The sequence below is a fragment of the Alternaria triticimaculans genome (genome assembly GCF_023758025.1).
Source record: "Alternaria triticimaculans strain BMP 0046 chromosome Unknown scaffold_11, whole genome shotgun sequence".
Classification (NCBI taxonomy): Eukaryota; Fungi; Ascomycota; class Dothideomycetes; order Pleosporales; family Pleosporaceae; genus Alternaria; species Alternaria triticimaculans.
This window is the reverse complement of record NW_026055968.1, coordinates 686,460-707,188: the sequence shown is the minus strand read 5'-3', so window position 1 is coordinate 707,188 and position 20,729 is coordinate 686,460. Positions and strand designations below refer to the sequence as shown.

General features: G+C 55.1%; 4 protein-coding genes across 4 annotated transcripts; 1 reads left to right on the top strand and 3 right to left on the bottom strand.

The window, feature by feature from the left end:
• Nucleotides 1-138: 138 nt before the first annotated feature.
• On the top strand, nucleotides 139-4,062 carry J4E78_007392 (uncharacterized protein; the record flags this gene model as incomplete). Its single annotated transcript, XM_049367999.1, has 5 exons — nucleotides 139-306; nucleotides 411-2,252; nucleotides 2,735-2,999; nucleotides 3,059-3,403; nucleotides 3,998-4,062. 5 exons carry the CDS (start codon nucleotides 139-141, stop codon nucleotides 4,060-4,062), a joined length of 2,685 nt encoding a protein of 894 aa, XP_049220320.1.
• Nucleotides 4,063-5,054: 992 nt separating this feature from the next.
• Nucleotides 5,055-6,038, bottom strand: J4E78_007391 (uncharacterized protein; the record flags this gene model as incomplete). Its single annotated transcript, XM_049367998.1, has 1 exon — nucleotides 5,055-6,038. One exon carries the CDS (start codon nucleotides 6,036-6,038, stop codon nucleotides 5,055-5,057), a length of 984 nt encoding a protein of 327 aa, XP_049220319.1.
• A 965-nt stretch (nucleotides 6,039-7,003) lies between these two features.
• On the bottom strand, nucleotides 7,004-9,403 carry J4E78_007390 (uncharacterized protein; the record flags this gene model as incomplete). Its single annotated transcript, XM_049367997.1, has 1 exon — nucleotides 7,004-9,403. The coding sequence occupies one exon, from the start codon at nucleotides 9,401-9,403 to the stop codon at nucleotides 7,004-7,006; it is 2,400 nt and encodes a 799-aa protein (XP_049220318.1).
• A 3,622-nt stretch (nucleotides 9,404-13,025) lies between these two features.
• Nucleotides 13,026-15,782, bottom strand: J4E78_007389 (uncharacterized protein; the record flags this gene model as incomplete). The annotated part of the gene is made up of 3 exons (XM_049367996.1): nucleotides 13,026-13,543; nucleotides 13,599-13,867; nucleotides 13,915-15,782. 3 exons carry the CDS (start codon nucleotides 15,780-15,782, stop codon nucleotides 13,026-13,028), a joined length of 2,655 nt encoding a protein of 884 aa, XP_049220317.1.
• Nucleotides 15,783-20,729: the final 4,947 nt, after the last annotated feature.

Below are 20,729 nucleotides of genomic sequence, written 5' to 3'. Positions count from 1 at the left end.
GCAGGGACACCAGACGGAAGGTACACAGAGGGGATACAGAAAGCGCGTCCCACCTGGCCGTCGACCAAGTATGACAACTTCCGCTTCCAGCGAGGGAGTCACAGGTCGTCGAATCGCTCTTTCCTTTCCACACCCACCATGGCAGGCGATGCAATGCTGGCATTGCCAATGTCTCCGACACAGTCGCCCAAAGAGTTTGGAAGTGCCGCCGTGCAATGGGCATGTACGCGAAGAGGGCGGATGATGGTCTTGACGATTGCACTTCTCACAGTTCTGCTTGGACTGACGGGTATGAGGAATCATGAGGTACGTTTAAACTGTTACAGACACCAGAGAAGACGACGTCGAGATATGCGGCATACCCCTCCAGAACTGGACGTCATCAGCGAGGTCCAAGCTAACTCCAACAGGCCATATCTTCACGATACCACAACTTCTCCTCGTACTACCCATGGCGACCGTATCTCCAGCCCCTGCCCGACATCGTACACTCGCCGTTCAAGACCCCCTCGAACACGACGCTGCAGATCGAGAATGGCGAACTCGACCACGTACCGCCGAAACTCAAGAAGACGACGCCCAACTTCCACCTCCTCATGCCTGCCGAGCGCGATACAGATGGTTTTTGCAAGACGACTCTGTCTGCTATGCTTCTTCACTACCCTCCGCCGACTGCGGTACAGCTACACAAGCCATATGAGTCGGACGTCAAGTGGGACAGGGATACACTGAACAGCACGCTGCATTACCTGAGCAATGAGAAGCTGGTGAAGGGCCATGACTTGGTTCTCATCGTGGACGGACAACAGTCGATGTTCCAGCTGCCAAGCGATGTGATTGTCACGCAGTACAAGAGGCTGTTGGCAGACGCCAACATGCGGCTGCTGAAGAAGTATGGCGTCAACAAGCAGGGCTTCCAGAAGTTCAACCAGACGATCGTGTTCGGCGCAGAGAAAATCTGTGAGAACGACGACATGGCATGCAAGTACGTGCCTCAATCGATACTCTCGGACAATACATACGGAAGCGGGAACGGTCGACGCATATCAGACACCCCGGCGAAGTTCATTCACTCCAAGATGGTCATGGGTCCGGCCAGCGACTTGAAGATGCTTTACCAGTTTGCTCTGGAGAAGTTTATGGAGGGGAGAAGTCAGTCCCAGACCGTTCAGTCAGTATTCGCGACTCTCTTCGCCGAGCAGCAGCTGGGCAGAGATGCGGAGGAAGTGGCATCGAAACATACGGGTACCAAAGTCAAAGAATATCTCACGGGCAGGGCGAGCACGTCAGAAGCCAAGCGAAGACTGGAGCGTGCCAGCGCTGAGTTCGCGAACACTACACGTCATGAGTTTTCTGTCGGTTTGGACTATACCCACGCGCTCTTCCAACCCTTGGATTACTGCGTCGAAGACGAACTCGCGCCTCTTCTACACGACAACTCGACCGACTTGTCGCAATACAGTCGCTCCGAATCAGACCCCCGTTACCTGTCCCTACCCACTGCCCTCAACGAGACCAAGACCCCGTTTTGGCGCCCCGACTTCGTCGAGCACAACCCCTCTCCCAACGAAAAGCCAGCATACATTGACAATTTAGAGTTTACGTTGGAGCTCGATGGCTTGCCCAGCCGCAAGCTACCCTGGGAGAGCATTCCTCTGATCCAGAACACTTACTCCGGTTCCGTCCCCGCCATCATCCTCAGCAGCTCTTCGCACTCGAGCGGCGAGCGTCCACCAGCCGCCAACATAACCTGGGACAACTTGTGGTACTCCGACCACAAACGCGCCATGTTGAGAAACTACTTCCGCGCGCCTCAGTCTTCAGACGGATACCACAACCACCTCGTCGGCGGCGATCGCTACTGGGACAACCGCGGCGGACGAGGCGGCATATGGACCGAAGCCGAGCAGACCTGGCTACCCTGGGGCGAAGTCGATGGCGTTTGCGGCACGCTACCCCAACTCAAAGAAGTCTTCAACGACGGCAAGGGTGTATGGCTGCATGAGTTAGAACAGGACAATGAGCAAGGCCGCCTCAACGAACAAGAGGACCATCGGCAAAAGCAAGAAGAAGCACGACTTAAGGATATAGAAGAGTTGGTCAAGTTGGAGCAGGAGGCTAAAGAGAAGAACGAGCAGAAGGAGAAGGAGAGTATTGACTTTGAGAAGTTGAAGGAGCTTCAGGATTTGGAGGCTACAGAGGAGAAGAAGGTTGAGAGGAGGAGGAAGAGATGGAATGTTGTGGAGGAGTGTGTAAGATATTGTTAGTGGGTGGGGGTTCTTTTATCTGTTATATATCCCGGGCTTTCGCCGTCCTTTTCTTTTTATGTTTATTGGGTGGATGGGTCTGTTGTTTGATAGGTCATGCCGCTCTAGGCGCAATCTCATGATGTTTCTCGATTATGGTAGTGTTGTTAAGTCGCTTTCGTCGTGTCAACTACGGTCTTGGTCAGAAGCGTCGGGTGTCATTTGGAAAAGACGTGGTGCAAGACACGAGACTTGGACACGTGCTCGAACAACAAGCCTCACGTGTAATCCAAGAGACAAATATACTTCCTGATGCTACCTTTATCACACTGCTACACAGAGCTCACCAATGGCGACCGACTCGACCATGGCTACCGAACCAACCACGGCGCCTTACCCCTTCGTTTACATCTACATCGACGCGATGAGCTTCCCAGTACATATACACACCCAATTTGCGTTACCAACCAGATGCTAACACAAATCAGTATGTCAGCGAATTCGTCCAAAGCAACACTGACGCCGATATAGGTCCGAGGCTGGAAGCCCTCATGCGTACTTGTCTCAAGAAGCACTCGAAGAAGCGGCCGAATATCGACCTAGAATCTTGCGTACTATGGGTAGACGTCCTCATAAAGGCGGAGAACGGGGATTGTCCACCAGCTATGCTCCGGTTCTGTGAGGACGTGACTGCCGTTCATGACTCGAAGATATTCTTGGTAATGGACGGCAAGCGCAGGGAAGGCGTACAGGGTAAGGCCTACCTTGGGGATGCTGCTAGTTGAATTCTCCGTATAGCTGACTAGCGACAGACGAACCGGACGAGTTACCCAACGATCCAATGTGCCAGTTTACTCTTCTCGCTACCCGGAGGCCAGATCAGCTTGAGGTGTTCGCGAGGAGGGATAGTAATTGTGTGATCACAGACGAGCTACCAGGCTACGTACCCGTCAACGCATCGGGCCAGCGTGTCGACGAGAATGTGGTTCAACGACCCGCCGACTACTGCTTTGACGACTATCTCGAACACAAACGCCGGAACGGTAGAGTTCGTAGCTGCTATCACTACCACCTGGGCGACGGATGCGACGGCGAGGAATGCCAATACGATCATAGCGAGATCACCGAGGACGTGTTGAGCGTGTTATGTTTTCTAGGTCAGAGAACACGCTGTGTATATGGCGGCGCGTGCCGACGTGTAAACTGCTTTTTTGGACATGCCTGTCATCGGGAGGACTGCGGAGGCAAGCATCCGGAATGCAAGTTTCAAGACGGGGAACATGGGGTTGATCACATGGTTCATCATTGGGAGATGGGGAGGTTACCTATGTTATGATAGCGTAGTTGAGTGTGCTTGAGTGTAAGGACGGACAGGGCGAGATTGGGTGGGATATGTCACGAGATGACGTTGTGGGTGTGCTGACATCTGGGGTGAGTTTGATAGGGCCTGTAGTATCTCAAGTGGTTCTGGGTGTTCGACGGCAGAGTGGATACCTATAGTAGGCAACTACGGTAACCACGTTTTGCAACAAGCGAAAGACCTCCGAGGATACGTCGCTACCCTGGTAGGGAAATAGAAAAAGTGACGCATCCTACAAATCCTCAAAAGAAGTTCAGTTGATACTATTAGGAGAGACATGACTGGCCAACCCACTTAACTCAACCACGGAAAGACATGAGCATTATACCACAGCACCGACTTGACACCATATATATATTTGAAATGCTGCACATACTTCTAAGCATCACAGATCTTCTCAACTCCAAAACTTCCCACTACTATCACTTCCACCAAAACCGTCAAGCACCACTGTAGCCACTTTCCAAAATGTCCACCACACCACCCAAAACCGGCCTACCCACCACCCGCCGCCTCAACACCCCAAACTTCTCAACAACCCCTCTCCACGCAGAAGCCCTGTCAAACATCTACGCCCCCATCAGCAAAAACCTTTTCCTCTCCAAACCGGCATGCTGGAAAACAGACTCCGTCGCGGCGCCCCCAAAATGGCAGGCTGAAAATCACATCTACAAAAACTCCGCTTACTACACCCTCGACCCCCGCGGCATACTCCCCTCCAAAAAGCTACAAGCAGCAGGCCTAGTCGAAATGCCCTTCCAGTCCCCCTCCACCTTCCCCCGCCTCCTCATACGCAAGACCGAATACCGCGACGGCCCCATATACCCTCAATTCGGGGATTTCCGCATCGACAGACTCATTCGGTATGAGAAGGCCAATGTACCCGCTAGTTGTTCTTCCATCGGCACAAGCTGGGCCAGGGAACGTATTCAGGGAGCGGGATTAGTACCGGAAATGGGCAAAATACTGTCGAATCCGCATATCAGGAAAGAGCAGTTTCCGGCGCCGTTTTGCGAGTTGCCGGATGAGCTGTTTAGGATGTGGTTTGTGAGGAATATGGAGATGGTGGGGTGGGGGGCTTGGGAGGCGGGAGTTGAAGTGGAGAGGGTGTTGGGGAGGACAGTGGAGTGGAGTGGAGTGGTTGAGCAGGAGGAGGAGGCGGAGAGGTGTTTGACGTGTCCTTTGGCGAAGGAGATTAGGAAGAGGTTGGAGGAGATCGAGCGGAGGAAGAAGGAGAGACGGCAGGGCAAGATTCAGAGGGCGGTGGAGAGGAGGAGAAGGAGTGAGGAAGTGAGGGATGATGTTTCCTTGTCGACAATGGAAGAGGAACCTGTGAAGCAGGGGAGCTATCCTGTTGAACGACGCGGAAAGTTGAGTTGGATAAAGAAGTTCTTTTGGTGGATCCTCCCATCCTAGCATCCATCCTACATAGCAACGCAACCAATCCCTTACATAACCTTCGGCTGACTCTCCGCAAGCTTAATCTTGCCCTGCTCATCATACACAATCTCCCTAATCTTAACACACCGCAGATGGTTAACCCCCTTGCTCAAACTACTATCATGGTAAAACAGATACCACTTCCCCTTGAACTCCGCAATACTGTGATGCGTCGTCCACCCAATCACCGGCTCGAGGATCCTTCCCCCGTAGGTAAACGGTCCAAGCGGGCTATCTCCAATGGCATAGCACAAGAAATGCGTATCCCCCGTCGAGTACGAGAAGTAGTACTTCCCATTATACTTGTGCATCCACGCCGCCTCAAAGAACCTCCTGTCGTGGTCCTCCGCCTGGATAGGCTGGCCCGCTTCGTCAAGGATAACAACATCCTTAACCTCCGAGGTGAAAGTCGTCATGTCATCCGACAGCTTCGCTACTTTCGCGCAGAGCGCCGGGCCAGACGACGCCTCCATACTCTCATAGTCCTCGCGGACAAACTCCCCCGTCTTCCAACACTGCAACTGCCCACCCCAAATCCCGCCAAAATACAAATACGCACTCCCATCCTCATCCACAAAACTCGCCGGATCGATACTAAAACTGCCCTTGATAGGTTCAGCCTCCGGCTTAAACGGGCCCTCAGGCTTATCGCCACTCGCAACACCAACACGGAAGATACCGTCCTTATCGCGGGCGGGGAAGAAGAGATAGTATTTCCCGTTTTTGGACGCGGCGTCAGGGGCCCAGAGTTGTTTTTGCACCCAGGGAATGTCTTCTTGCTTGAGGGCTACGCCGTGGTCGGTGACGGGCCCGCCGACTTCTTCCATGCTGAAGACGTGGTAGTCGTTCATGTCGTATTGGTCGCCGTTGTCGTTGTCGGCGATGTCTGTCTCGCGGTCGTGCGAGGGGTAGACGTAGAGTTTGCCATTGAAGACGTGGGCGGAGGGGTCTGCGGTGAAGACGTGGGTTACGATTGGTTCTTTGTCTGCCATGATTGTTTGTGTGTATGTATGGGTTTCAGTTGATTTGGTTGATGTTGAAATAGAGAGTTGGATTGAACTGAAAAAAAGCAGCAATGTTATATAGCTATACGTTGCCCTTCCCCATGGGCCCTTATGAATGGAGGGGTAGTCTGCCCCACGATGCCGCCAGCCGCTCTCCTATTTACCCGGCGGGACGGCTATCCTGAAGCCAAGCAAATTGCAGTTGGATCCAAGACGGTCATACCACTTAGTTTTGCTCAATCGCGGTACAATGGTGTCCGCTGTGGATGAAGAGATGAGATGGAAGTTCGGCGTGCTGTTTAGCCGTCTATTCTTCCGCCCGCACAAGCGCGTGCTTCTAGTGCTAAATGCTAATCTGCCTCGGGTCGGCGGGCGTCATGCGCTGCAACCGCGGGAGTCAAGTTCGCGCAAGATGCAGATCCAGGGTGCGGGTGACATGCAGGGTAAGAAGTTGTTACGTGTATCCAAAGATGACTTTGTAGGGTTCCTGCTTTTTGTACCATGACAGATATCTATATTACTACAATTACATGTGCAGAACCGTGAAGACATCCAATGACGTAGCAACCTGGAAGCTGCATCGGGGGTATTAAATGCTCAGCCCAAACGCCATCGCTACCCAAGAACGTGATATTTCTTCTTCCTCGACAGCAGTGGCTGGGGTTTCGGCGCACTTCTACCTGTCAAGATCTCGATACCGCCGTCCATATTCGGCGGACTGCGTGCAGCAGTGCGGAACGCGCTCGAGATCCTCATACCAAGAACTGAACTAGACGTGCGTCGGCGCGAAGTTGCCGCATGCGTAGGAACGGACTGCGTCTTTTTCAAAGTGAACTCCTGTAGCTCTTCGACAACGTCATGAAGGTCCCGGCGTCTGCCCTCTCCTTGGCAACGGGCCGCTCTAGAACACGTCAGCACACCTGCAAACTCAAGCAAGCGACAAAGCGCCAGGCTCAGGTCTGTAGAGTCTGGTACAACTTCATGGTCTTGTTCCGCACATCGGCACACTGCTGCAGCGCAGTTATGTGCCTTTCTTGCGCAAGCTTCCATGTTTCCATGACACTTTCATCCTCTTCCATCTTGGCCATGTAGCTCGCAAACCCAATTCCCCTGGTGGTCTCGCCGCGCTGGTGGATGAAGTGATGATCCAAATCTTCCATCTCGCTGCTCCGCGCAGCAAAGTGGCTAGTAAGGGTTTGACAGTAGGCTCTGTAGGATTTGACATAAACGCCCATGTGGTCGAAGTACGTGTTTACGGAAGCCACATCCAGCTTGGTAGGTGGAATAGGTGCACGAGGTATCTCTGGGTACTTGAGATTCTTTGCAGCGTTTGCCTTGATGGGATATGAGCTGGATGCGCCGGAAGGGAAAGGGAGAGCATCCATTACAGATCCCAAGCCGGAAAGTCCGTTGTTTTGAGGCTCCACGACTGGATTGATCATGTCTGGACCAAGACCATTCAGTCCTTCGGCTGGTGGGTTTGCAGTGGTCGCAGAAGAAGGTGCAGTAGCAGAGCCATTCGGCGTCGCCCCTGCACCTGCCGTGTTCAACCTCGGCGATGTACGCGTTCCCTTCTTTGCGGGCTTCGCGCTTGGTGGTGGGACAGGGTCGATATCCATGGCATCTACATCACCATTTGCTGGCTCTTCTGCAAAGGCCTGGTACTTGGACCTCGCTGAGTCGGTTGATTCCTGAGGCTTTGACGCTCCGTTCTGCTGTACCGAAGCCTTCCGCGCAGCCTTTGGACGTTTCGTAGCCTCTGATGGTCGACGCGGCGATGTCTCCTTCTCCTGATTGTATACCCAGTTCGGATCCTTGAACGTCTCTTGCCAGGCTTGAGGACTGAACTTGGCAGTGTGTGGCGCCATCTTAGGTGGGGCGAAATTGACACCCGGTGGTGGTCCTGGTGGAGGAGGAGGTATTGGTTGTCCGTTGGGCGCAACGGGAGGCGGGTCCATCGGCCGCGTGCTGAAGGGGTTGCGGTCTGCCGCATTTCGCTGTGATCTGCCGCGGGTTGGAGAGGCTCGGCCTTTTCCGTTGGCACCTTTTTGCATGTTAGGAGCAAAGTAACTGCCACTGCCTTCGAACTTGCCATGCCAGTCCGAAGGCGAGAATTTCAAGTTGATGCTTTCTTCACTCCTGCTCTTGAAGCTGTTGGGTATGTTCCCTGGCACGCCGTTGCTCTGTCGTTTCGGATCAGGGGTCGTGAAGTTGCCTTCTGACCAGGTTGGCGGAGGCGGTCTTGTAGTTTGAGGTGGTGGAGGAGGGTCACGGTGCTTGTTGCCAATGTTGGACGCTTCCGAATCGGATTCTTCGTCGCTAGAGTCGGGATATCCATGAGCGAATGGGTTCGGCTTCGCGCTAGCCTTCTTCCCTTGTGTTCTGCGGCCCGAGTCCGAGAAGGCGCCCCCATCCTGCGAATAACTTGCTCGGTGCGAGTGTGTTGGTGAGTTGCGCACACTGGACGACCGTCCAAGGCCTTCGAACATGGAGGTACGCTCGCCTGCTACATGAGAGTGATATGGTGTGCGAACGCGGTTGGCCTCTGAGTATGGGACGTCGTCGGCATGGCTATCCGTATCAGGAGTCGTGGACATGGGTGGGGTTGGAGCCGGGCGGGCATAGTTCCTATACGCTGACCGTGCCTGGCCTTCATCGACGCCGGGTGTTGATGGGTCAAACCCAGTCTTGGACGACGGGACCCGGGTGCTCTGACTGCGGCCAAAGGGGGTGCCATTGGGGTTGTTCTGCGGATTGGTGTGCGGACTGTTCTGGGCGCTTGGGTTGTGCTGCCGAGGATCCTCACCCCGTGGCTGCTTCATCTTCTGCCATGCCGTGAAGACATTCGCGCGAGCCTCTGCATCCCTGGCCTTTGTGTCCGGTCGTTGCGCTGTTGGTGGCGCGCGGAAGTTCCTGCCCGAGAACCTGTCCGCACCGGTGTTGTATGTGCTGTGGTGTTGCTGCGGTGGGGGAGGGCGCTGGGCTTGCGGCTGCGGTTTCGGCGGAGGTGCGCGATAGTACGAGCCTTGTGGGGTGGTTGTCGTGTATGCATTTCTCGGAGGCGGCGGCGGTCTCGTTCGCGGTGTATTGGGAGTGTGGCCAGGAGCAGATACATTGCGGTATTTCCTTCTGTCGGCGTCGTACTTGGCTCGTAGGCTGGCATCGCATAGTATCTCGTGTGCGGCCTGAATCTCTTGGAAGCGGACGACGAATTCGGCTTCGCGCCCGGGGTTTCGATCTGGGTGGTACTGCAGCGCCAGCGTTCGGAAAGCCTTGCGGATCTCGTTCTCGCTGGCCGTCGGGGATACCTTCAGGTCGGCATAGTAGTTTCGCGTGGCATCGGCTTTGACCATGGCGGCGGTATTCGCGAAGAGACGGGAGTGAAGAGGCTGGCGGGAGGTTGCACAGTGCGCGCACTCTGCCCTTGTAGGCAGCTCTAGTCGTCAAGCAGCCTGGTGGGGGTTGCCCGTTGACTGCCTTGTCGTGTGGCAGGGCAGTGCTGCTCAGATGATGCTGGCTGCGCGTGGACGTCGGAACATGGTAGTGGAAGCTGAACCACGGAAGCTGCAAATGTCTGGATTAATCGCTCGGTCAGCCGCATGTCGTCAGTGTTGCAGAGAGTGTGGTTACCCTTTGCGTCTATTGGAGCTGCGGTCGCTTGTTGCGCTGGCGTCAAGGTGCTCTGCATGTGTTTTGGGCTGATGTTTTGGCTGAGAGGGGCCTACGGCAACGCTTAGCAACGCCCGACCTGGCCACGAGAAGAACCCTGTATTAATTCCTTCTGGGCTCTCGAATATCATCTATGTCGCAATCATCCAAGCATGCACGGAAAAGGTCACAGCGAGTACAGCGCATTAATCTTGGTTTTGCCGTACGTCTGACGTCGATGGTGCAGCTGTCTTACCAATACCGGTACCGGTCAGCCACCCATGTGAAAGTCCTGTATCCGTTCTTGGCTATAGCAAGGCATACTCGCTCCTCCGAACAGAACACGGTCAATACGACGCCTTCCTCAACCGCCGCAGCATCTTCACATTTGATCCCCGACATTTCACATGCAAAAGGTAAAAACTGAAGTGTTGTCTTCGTAAAGATCATGAATCCGGTATGATTTTGAAAGTCCTGACAGCTTTTTTGCTGCTAGGAAGCTACGTAGCCCAGGACACCCTATGCCATTCACGCCAGCCCATACGCTGAAAACAATCGACCAGACGTTGCACCAAGCACACCATATGCTCAATGCATTTAACGGTAGCGCCAGAGGGAGAGGGTGTTGTGCCTCTTCCAGGTCTTCCTCCTTCCAGCGGTGGTGTTGTTGAACTTGTGTCCACGGCCGAGACCACGGCTCTTCTTGCCGGTGGCGGTGAGACCACGAGCCTCGCGGTGCTTGTGGACGGCCTTTGTGATCCAGTTGATGCGAGGATCGCGGCGGATGGCCTTGTGCTGGGGGTCGACGCAGATGACCTCGTAGTACTTGTAGGTCGAGTCCTGGTTGATCCAGTAGGAGTTGAGCACGCGCAAGTTGGCGCAGCGGCGGCCGATACGCTCCTCAGCGGTGGACTTGAGAGAGCGCTGGTACTTGAGCTGGTTGATACCCTGGTTGGTAGGCTTTCCTGTTCGATTGTCAGTTTTTCGTTCCATAGCAATTCGATTGCGTGTTGCGTACCGTAGGTGGCGCCCCTAGAACATGATGTTAGCATAGTCCTCTGATTCAAGATGTCGATTGCACGTACTTGGGAGCCTGCCTCTTGCGACCTCCACGGCGGACGCGGATGCGGTAGATAACGTAACCCTGCTTGGCCTTGTATCCGAGACGGCGGGCCTTGTCGGGGCGCGAGGGGCGGCTTGCGCGGTGGATGACCTTAAGTTGGCGAAGCTATCGATGCACTCTCAGCAAAGTTCAACGAGTACACCAATTGAGACATGGGTCTCGGGATAATCATACCTCCCAGCACTGTCACATTGTTAGCAGAGTACTTTGTCCAGCTCAATCGGTTATACGTACGCGAACGCGCATCAAGAAGCGCATCATGTCCGACTGCTTCTTCTTCTGAAGTTCCTCGACATCTGCGGCGGATCAGTTACGAGCGGGCAATTGCGGTGTTCGGTGTGCGCTTACACTTGAGGGCACCCATCTGCGGTATTGTTAGTATAGAGTCGACGAGATTCAGCAATATTGGAGGGACGTACCTTGACTGTTGGTTAGTAGATTGTCGACGCTGTCGTGCTGGAGGTTGCGAAAAGATGATACGACAGGTATTTCGCACTGTGTGGGCGGGGCCGTGCGAGGCGCTAGCTTGACGAGGCAACGCGCAGCCTGACACGAGTCGGTCAGAAGAACATGGCCCCGCCGGGCCTGACGGAGGAGATGCGAACACCAAATCTTGAGAAAGTGCAGAGGCGATGTTCTCGTCTGGCTACATGTGACGAGAGTAGAGCGACAAAGCTTGCAGATCTGTACTTTCATCCATGAGCCATGTTCTGAACTTGCTCTTGCATGGGGCTGGAGTGTGATGTTCTGCGCTGTTCGATGCATAGTCCGAATGGGGAAGTTCTTCAAAATCCGTCGATTGCGGGTGTCTGCACTGTTACCACGGGTTGTCTGAACCATCGCCGTGTCCATTTACCTCATGTTCCTCACGTCCACCCACACGCCTTGACCAACACAATGCCGCTCATACCTAGCAGCCATCCCCCATCGGCAATCCCTTAACCATCCTCTTAACACCCCTCTCCGCATACCTGAGACTCTTCTGCAGCTCATAGTTCAGCTCAACCTTCTCGCCTCGTTCCATATCCACATCGCCGTCTTCGTCCGTCATCACAGAGTCCTCCACATCAGCTCCCAGCACCTTCTTGACATTCCTCAGCGCAACTCTAGCGCCCTTCTTGAATTGCTTGTCTGTATCCTCAATGTCCTGCTTCCATGTGTCTGCGATTGTGTCGGGCTGCTCTTCTCGTAGTTTCGCAATCATGCCGTCTAGCCTTTGGTATTCGTTGACGAGGGCCTCGGATGCGCGTAGGACGCTGGTGATGGATGTGTAGACTGCGTTGCCTGCGATTTGTGTGCCTGCGAAGGTTTCGGGCTTGCCCTTTGCTGGTCGGTTGGGGGTTTGCAGGGCTTCGAAGATGGTGGAGGTGAGTTCTTCGCGACGGCGCTCTTCTTCCTTCTCACTGCAGTGATTGTTAGAGTAGCATTGCAGATGGTGAGAGATTAACTCACGCTTGGAGCTTTCGCTGTGCTAGTAGTGCGTTGTACTTCTTCTGATCGGCATTTATCGTGGCGCGGAATTCCTGCATCTGGGTGTCATCTTTCCTTGGCTTCTCGAGAAGACGACTGAGTGAAAGCATCTGCTGGCTCTCAGGCGCAGGTGAGGCATGTCGGCGCGCCATGGTTGGGATGGTAGGGTTGGTATGTGAGAAGGTGAGATGGTATGGCAGATAGGTGAGGAAGGTGCCACCCGGTGTCAATATTTGAGGTAGGCGTGAAGGCGACATCACATTTTTAGTTTACAGAAAAATCCTGAAATATAGGCCGGGAGGTACTCAATCAGCCCACGGGCTTCAGGGATTTTATCTCTGGGGTGCCGGGAGGTAGTCAAGGTGTTGAAACACTTCACGAAAATTAGGCCAGGAGGTATTCAGTGATTTTGGCAGAGTCATCTCAAACCTGATATATAGGCCTGGCAGATACCACAACATTCACAAAAGACGGTTTTTTGGTGCCAGAAGCATTCTCATTTCGCCATATAGGCATGATATATAACTAAAATACACGCATTCATGGGGAATTTTTGGTGGTGAAAGCAAGAAAAATCAAGAAAAATCATGAAGGAAAAATGACTTACCTCACCGGGCAGTCTACATAAACCTTGAACTCGTGGGTGAAAGGAAAAGGAAAAGGAAATACCATATAATGATCAAAAACCGAAAAGAAACCTTGAAGAGAACTTGACTTGGCAGTCAATTCTGTCTTCAGTTACCGAAAGACAAGTTGTGCATGGCACCATTCAAGGTGCTGTCAGCGCCAGTGTTGGGGCGACCACGTCCTCCTGAGGCGCCATAGTATCCTCCAGGAGCAGCTGAGGTGTACTGGGCATTGGCGTAGGCGTTGGTGTAGCCACCGCCAGAAGAGTACGAAGCGCCACCGTTGTACGCGTTGTGATGCTGATGACCGAAGGCGTGGCCGGTACTGGAGGTGTAGTTGCGCGAGGCAGCGTATCCAGCAGTAGTTGTAGCAGGCCCATACCCTCCACCGTATGACGAAGTGTAAGTCGAAGGCGGATAGTAGGCTCCAGCTCCATAGTTCATCGGGCTGCCGCTCGCAGTGACGTTGGGGTAGTAGTTACGGTACATCTGCTGCTGCATCTGCTGACCGTGGGACCAAGGCTGCATGTTGTATGAGGGCTGGGTAGGGTAGGCCGGGATCTGGTGGGAGAACGCGTGGAAGCCGTCGTCGTAGTTACCGTAGTTGCCCTGGGTGCGAGCTTGACCTGAGCGATAGTTAGCAATCATACACACGTAGCAAGGAGACGACGATGGACTTACCGTACTGCTGGGCCGGGCGATGGGTGTTGGAGCCGAAGCCGGGGCCGACAGAGGAAGAAGCATTGCCGTTGTTGGAGGTAATGATGGCTCCAGGACCGATAGCAGAAGGCGGGGGGATCTGAGACATGCCGGCAGGGTTGACGACGGAGGCGGGGTTGACAGCCGACATCCAGATGCGCACCTTATACTGCTTGAACAGGTCGGTGACGAGCTCGTTGAAGTTGACGTACGACTCGGCGTAGTAGAAGTAGGTGAGCTTGTGGTAATCACTGAAGATGTTAGTATGATGAGAGCAACATGAACATGTTTGACTTACGCCTGGTACTCAGCATCGAGGATCTCCATAGGCAGCTTGTGGTCAGCGGCCTTCTGAGCTCCGAGACGCTTGGCCTTGGCCTCTCCACCCTCCTTCTCACGTAGCGCAGAGATCTCATGGGCCTGAGCAAGACGCTTGATCATCTTCGGCTTGAACGGTTCAGGCTCACCCGAAGCAGTCACTGGGGTACGGCTCATGGGGTTCGGGAATCCGTTAGCACGGGCGAGGGCGCCGAGCATGCCGGAGTCGTTCTGGGTGCCGGCCAGGGAGTACTGAGAGAACATGACAAGCCAGCGGAAGTGCTCCTCGTTCGCCTCAACCTTGAGCTTCTTAGCCTCCTCCATGGTCAAGTCGGCATGAGTGATCTGGCCCAGGTCGCATCCACGGTCGCCTTCGGTGATGACAAGGTCGCCACGACGGATCTCGAGGCCGGTGTTGTCGTAAAGGTAGTAGATGTCGGCACGAGAGCACTTGAAGGTGACAATGTACAGGCGGCGGGTGGGGTTTCCGATTCTAGGAGGGACCGCGTAGGGGTTGCCAGCAGACATGGCCATGTTGGGCACGACAGGATCGGGGTGAGCTGCCGAGATGGCGGAGGAGTTGATAGCGCGCGAGGCCGGGCCGTAGCCAGTGAAGTAGGCAGAGGCGTCGAAGGGCTCGTCGTCCTTGTTGCCACGTGGGGACTGGCGGGGTGAGACGTACTCCTCCTCCTCTTCCTGAGTGTTGCTCAAGGTGGAGAGGGGCATGGCTGAGTTGTAGCTGCCGTAGTGGGCGAACGAATGACGGCGGCCGAGGGGGTCCATCTCAGCAGGTGAGATGTTGCCTGTGGTCCACTGGGGCTTCTGAGGGCTGTCCACGATCTCGACTTCGTGATCACGGTTGAGGACGCCGACGTGCTCGCTGAAGCGACGGGTAAGGCCTGGGGCAGGACGGTTGACCGCAGGCTCAGTGTCGTCGAGCTCTTCGATGGCATACTCACCGGCGGCGTTGTACGAGGTGTTGCGCAGACCGGCAGTCGTCTTGCGGCGCTGCTGCTGAAGCTGGGAGACAGGGGAGCCAGTGGAGGTAGCCCTGCTGCGGGCGCGAGCGTTCTCCATGGCGGCTTGTTTGAGCAAGGCTTGCTTCTGCTCACGCTCCCAGTAACCGGCGGGCAGGCGGACTCCGTGCTCTGAGCCGTTGGAAGACTCGATCTCGTCGGCGTCGTCTTCACGCAGCTGCGAAAGGCCGACAGCGGACTCACCAAGGAGGCTGGGCTTGGAGGGTCGGTGGCGGAGATTTGCGCTTGTGTTAGGCTGGCGCGAGAAACGGCTGACAGGACTGTGCTCGATATCGCCTTGACCTATGCTATAGGACTGGGAACGGACGGCCTTGCGGAAGGGATTGGGAGCTTGTTGGTTGAGCAAAAAGCCAATACCGTTACCGTCGTCGCCTTCAACTGTGGTGGGGGAGGGAATAGGCTTGTCGGTGGGTGCGAAAGCAGAAGTAGGGGAGGGAGCGATCTCTTTGTTGGGTCGATTCAAACCGTTGAAGCTAGGCGTGTTCCAGGGGAACGACGACGTGGACGGACGGGACTGCTGGGGCAACTCGAGTGACGGTGTTGTGGGTTGCGAGCCGGCAAACGACACCGAGGGCAGCGAGAACTTCCGGTTGGGCTGGATGTCCTGGAGCCAACCAGAAGAGGGACGTCGAACACCGAGAGGGTAGGAGCCTTGCGCAGGGCGAGTAACGACTGGCACATGCTCGCGGTCGTCGTCGCTGGACGCCAAGACATCGCTGTCAGGGGTGGGACGTCGGAGTTGCAACTTCGACTTCTCGAGCGCTGAACCACCGACGGTCAAGCCGCGGTTGTAAGGGTTATTACTCATCATGGATGGTCTACCTTGAAGACGTCAGTGATCTCCTTGTCATGGATGACAAGACAGTGGCTGGACGTACCTTGAAGAGTTGCTGGAATGGGGATGAATAGGGGGGTGTCTTGATGCACACTATCTGCACACGGAAGATGTCTGTGATGCACAGGGTAGATGCTATGTTGCGTGGTCGAGGGTGTAAGAAGATGTAATGTCTAGGCAGGTGGTGTGTCTTTATGTCTCCTTCACCTCTAATCGCAAACGCGCAATATGTTAGCGCCGACGTCATCAGAAGGGGCGATAAGGAGCGGGGTATTAAGGGTGAGAGAGGTAAAGGCAGCGGTGAAGGTAGACGTGAGGGCATACGTGGGGGCAAACGGTGAAGGTGGCCAGCCAGCGTAGGTAAAGGGCGGGGCACTCTGATGGCATGCGGCCAGACCACGATGCAAACAATGGGAGCGCCGGACGTGCCCGAGAAGCGGAAGGTGGTGAGATGAGATGAGATGAGAATACATACCTGGACTGTAGATTTCGGAAGCAGATGTGTCTATCGCTAGATGCGTACTTGACGACCTGAAGACAGCGTGTATGGTGCTGATGCGGCACTTCAGGACGCTTAGGGGTGGTAGAAAGCCGTGAAGCAACCGCTCCTGCAAGCAGAATCGGATGCAGGGCGTGGTGAGGGTTGTGGGAGTGAGATGATGGGAAAGATGGTGGTGGAGGAAGAAGGAAGCAGAAAACGACGCCGGCAGCGGGGTTTTACGAGCCAGCACCGAAATGCGACAGTCAGCTGGCTTGATTACCGCTTTCAAGCGCTGGAGGAAAGACCGTTGGCGATGCTCGAGGCAGGAACGCCGTGCACGGATGGCTTTAGAGATTACTATCGGCCAGTCGTCTTAGCAATGAACATAGGGGCCAGGAAGAGGCCACGCTGAAGAATAACAGGATGAGGACAGCAGAAAGCTTGAATTGCTCCCAATGATCCTCCTCGTAGGAACGTAGAATGAGATGATGCTGCTGTTCGAGTGACAATGCTCAGGAGAGTTGGCTTGCTGTCGCCCCGCCCACACACACCAACTGGACACCCCCGAGAACTTGATGCAAGCAGATCTACCCGTCAGAACATCCTACAGAGACTCTTCCGAGGCGAATAGGGTGCTTCTGCATGTCCAGAGTCGTGATGCAGTGCGTGGTGTTGACGGCGCTGACCTGCTCCCGCACGACCTCAACTCCGCCAACGCCGGTACATACCCCGACATCTTCCACAACACCACTCGCCCCCGAACAGCGCGCCTGAGAACCGTATGCAGGGACGCTCACACCGAAGAGAGCAGCTGCAGTAAGGAAAAGATATAAAGAAAGGCTGACTCTGCTTACCTAGTTAACAGAACTTTGTCTAGAGAATTACGCGACGCGGAGCTCGATGCCCAAAGCAGATCTATCGGGAGAAGGGCGGTATATCCTATCCAACATCGTCAGCCTCATGGTGATTGCATATACATGCACGACATCGCAGAGCCTGGATACGCCGCAGACCCGCCGCCGCAGCGGACGGGCGCGACGACGACGTGCGCACGACGCGGAATGCCAAAGGAAGGGATACATACCTGGTATATTCTATCCCACAATGACTCTATTCAAACAAACTGATGTGGAAGCCGATTAGCACTGGACGAGAGCCCCAAGCTCTGCGACACGAAGCTGCGCGGGCACAACCGTCGCAGATCGGCGAAGACATACCTCAAAACGTCGCAACCCAAGCGCCAAACTCTTGAACCAGTCTATCCCTAGTCTTTCTTCTCGAAGATATCGAACACGAACACGATCCGCTATGGCATCAGTCGTCGCATGGAATCACACAAGCCTAGGATCGGCAAGAAGGCACCGGGTCCTTGGAGTGTGGGGAAGCGCCACGCTGCTAAACCCAAGGCTGTCCCGCAGATCAAGGACAAATGTTCGGAGGATGGACGTGCGACTACTAGAGCAAGCACATGTCGCCCTCTGACATGGACGGCAGAACAGATGAATATAATAGGGAGGGCACCGTCCGCAGAGGCCAGACTGACAGCAGCAGAGTTTCGCCTTGGCGATCGTTCGAAACGTTGGGAAGCAGACGCGGCAGACACCCTGCGTTCCGCGCGCCTTGTCAGATCAGGAGACGACTCCACCAGCCCAAGCGCGGCGAGCTTACGGCGATCTCAAAGACTTCGAAATGTGGCTGACAGGGAGGCAAGAGGAGGAAGGCGAGGCAGGATGCTCATTACAGGAGACGAGACGTAAGTCTCTGAGACAAGCAGACATGCAACGCCTTTGAGGCTTCTGCAGCTCACCGGGCTGGCCAAGGGTCAGGGGCTTGTGAAGGGTCGTTGCGCAGGAAATGCGGAGACGGCCATCCCAACTTTGGCTAGCCGTGTATGCTTCAGGCGAACTCCTGCAAATTGCTGCGCTGTTGGGGGGTAGCGAAGCTCGCCGGACAGGGCCCGGTTCATCCAACCGTCGGTCTTCGTCAAACCTCTTGTAACCACCTCTCGACAACACAGCTTCATCGACTTTCATCAGGATTCATCCTTCTTCTTTAGCCCAATTCCTGATCGACGATGCGTTGGGCTGCATGGCTGGGGTTTCGTCAACGAACCCCTCATTTCTTCTGTCTGGACTCGGTTGGGCCCGTCGGAAGACATCCATCCCTTCTCTTCTAGGGCTTCATGCTTGCTGCACGCCATTCTGTTTCGCTTCAAGCGCCATCAGTCACGCTGCATCCCCGTCAGGCTATCGCACCCCGGAACAGCTTTAAGCAGCACTGCGGACACTTTCAGCCCTAGAGTGTAACAGGTCACGCGGTCTCGACGACAACCATGGCCTCAATACTAAGCTCCTTAGCTGCTTGACGCACCCGCGGCATGCCCCGCTCAGCGCGTTGATCTCTGTGGACACGTCTGGGCCTCTCCTATTCGACGCCGCCCTTGATATACGTATCGCAACCGATGGCTACACAACGAGCGTTCCTGGAGCTAACGACCAACATATCCCGCGAAGACTCCTGAGTGGTTCGCGACATGTTCGCCATCTGCAGCCGACAGGGTATTACAGTGTGTCTTTGGCTGGTGTCGAGCACACGAGGCACAGCATGCTGTTGGACAGTCTCCTCTTTCGGCTCTGCATATTGGCTGCGCGGCATCCTGACAACCCCGCATTCTGCGCACAGCATTGGCGTTATTGAGGACAACCAAGCCCCGCGGTACCTCCAGTCAACGATGCGCCCGCACGTCTGTTCGCCGCCTGAGGCCTTGTTCAAACGGTCGCTCGTTCTTCGGCCGTGGGCTTTTGGAATTCTGTTTGTCGTTGCAGAATGTTCGCCAGCATTGTATGCTGCTCTAAGGTACGTATGGTATTGCCACAGATCGGGCTGCCCGACTCGACGGAACCCTGTCGCAACCGACGTTTGTGAACCTCATTTGGGATACCGATCAAGTGCTCGGTCCGATGTGGAGGCCATCCGGCTGTCACCAAACGGCATCGCAAGTAACTTGCCCCGATGTTCTGATCCGCGTCCCGGCAAAGTAGCATGCCCCTCGGCTTCCAATGTCCCGCATAGTTGCGGCGATGCCTGGTGCATGCTCGTATTGGACCTCCCTGATGGTATTCGCAAAGTGCGTACACATGGGCCATTCTCCGCGTTGTTGATGTCCCAACCTACCACAGGAAGCCATACCAACCTCGAGAGTGGTGTTTGTATTGTGCCGACTCGAATCTCGCAGGGGTATCGTTCGCAGTTGCGCGGGGTACGGTCCAGAAGCCGCCAACGAGTATCCTCGTCCTGGTGTTGGGCGGACCCCCGCGGGGTTGGTCATTGTGTCTGCTTGACTATGGTGTCCGCTTCCGAGAGCCGCTTTGGTTTCAAGGGATGAACTCTGTTCGTGTTGAATCCGATGGTCGCCAATCTACTTCTGTGTTGCCGGGTTAGCCTCTCGTACCCAAGAGCAGTATTCCGAAGGTGGTGACTGCGTCGACATGATGCCTCGCCGTCGTGTGCAGGATGTGTTGCAACCATGGTTGCGGAGTATAGAGGGGCTTCCGCTCAGCTTCTTTGTTGTCTGGTCAGCCCTTTGTATTCAAGAGTAGCATTTCCGGGGCGGTGCGCGCCTTGGAGTGGTCTGCCGCCGTCTTCGAGGATGGTTGTTGTTGTTGCTATGACCGCGGAGTCGCGTAGGGTGGTCTCTAAACAGGCATCGCAGTATCGTCGAAATGGCAGCCGACCTTGCTATGAGGTGGTCGACGGTGTGAAGCGTTCTTGTCTCTTTCGCATTTGTCGAAGTGTCTTCCGCAAGGAGGCAAAGAGGAGGGCGTGATTTCTTCGGCTTGCCGTCTGGTACCTATGGCGGGGAGGCTGCGAGCGGTCTCGTTGAGCATGTTGCCGTCCCTATACTGTTGGTAGAGCTCTCTGTGGTATGTGAGTCCATCAAGGAGGTGAGTATGCGCCGTGTGGGCGGCGGGAGTCTTGTGGTTGCAAGTTGAGGGAGCGATTTGCCGAAGTCGAGAAGACATCGCTGAACCCCCGAGGCGGACGCGCAGGGTGTCGAGGCAGCGTACGTTCAAAGAGCAGGATCACAACCTCCTGATAGCTCCACAATGGTTGCATCGGGGGTTGGTGGGCTCAAGGGGGTGGGGTGATTTGAGAGGTTTTGGTCGAGGCTCGAGCAACATCACGGACAACACCAGCGCTTGCCCGCGGAAGGACCAAGGCCAACATCACAATATCATAACAACATCACAACACTATGACAAGGGGGATAAGGTAAGGCATCTTGTGGTCAAGAGTTTCTACATGACCTCCGCCTTTACCTTTCGTGCAGGGGAAGGAGGGTGGTGCTATGACTCTGTCCGCGGGATGAGGCCAGACCTTGGGCAGCCAGGAAGGTAAAGCTGGACAACATCGAGGTCACCAAAAGGTGCAGCAACCAGCAC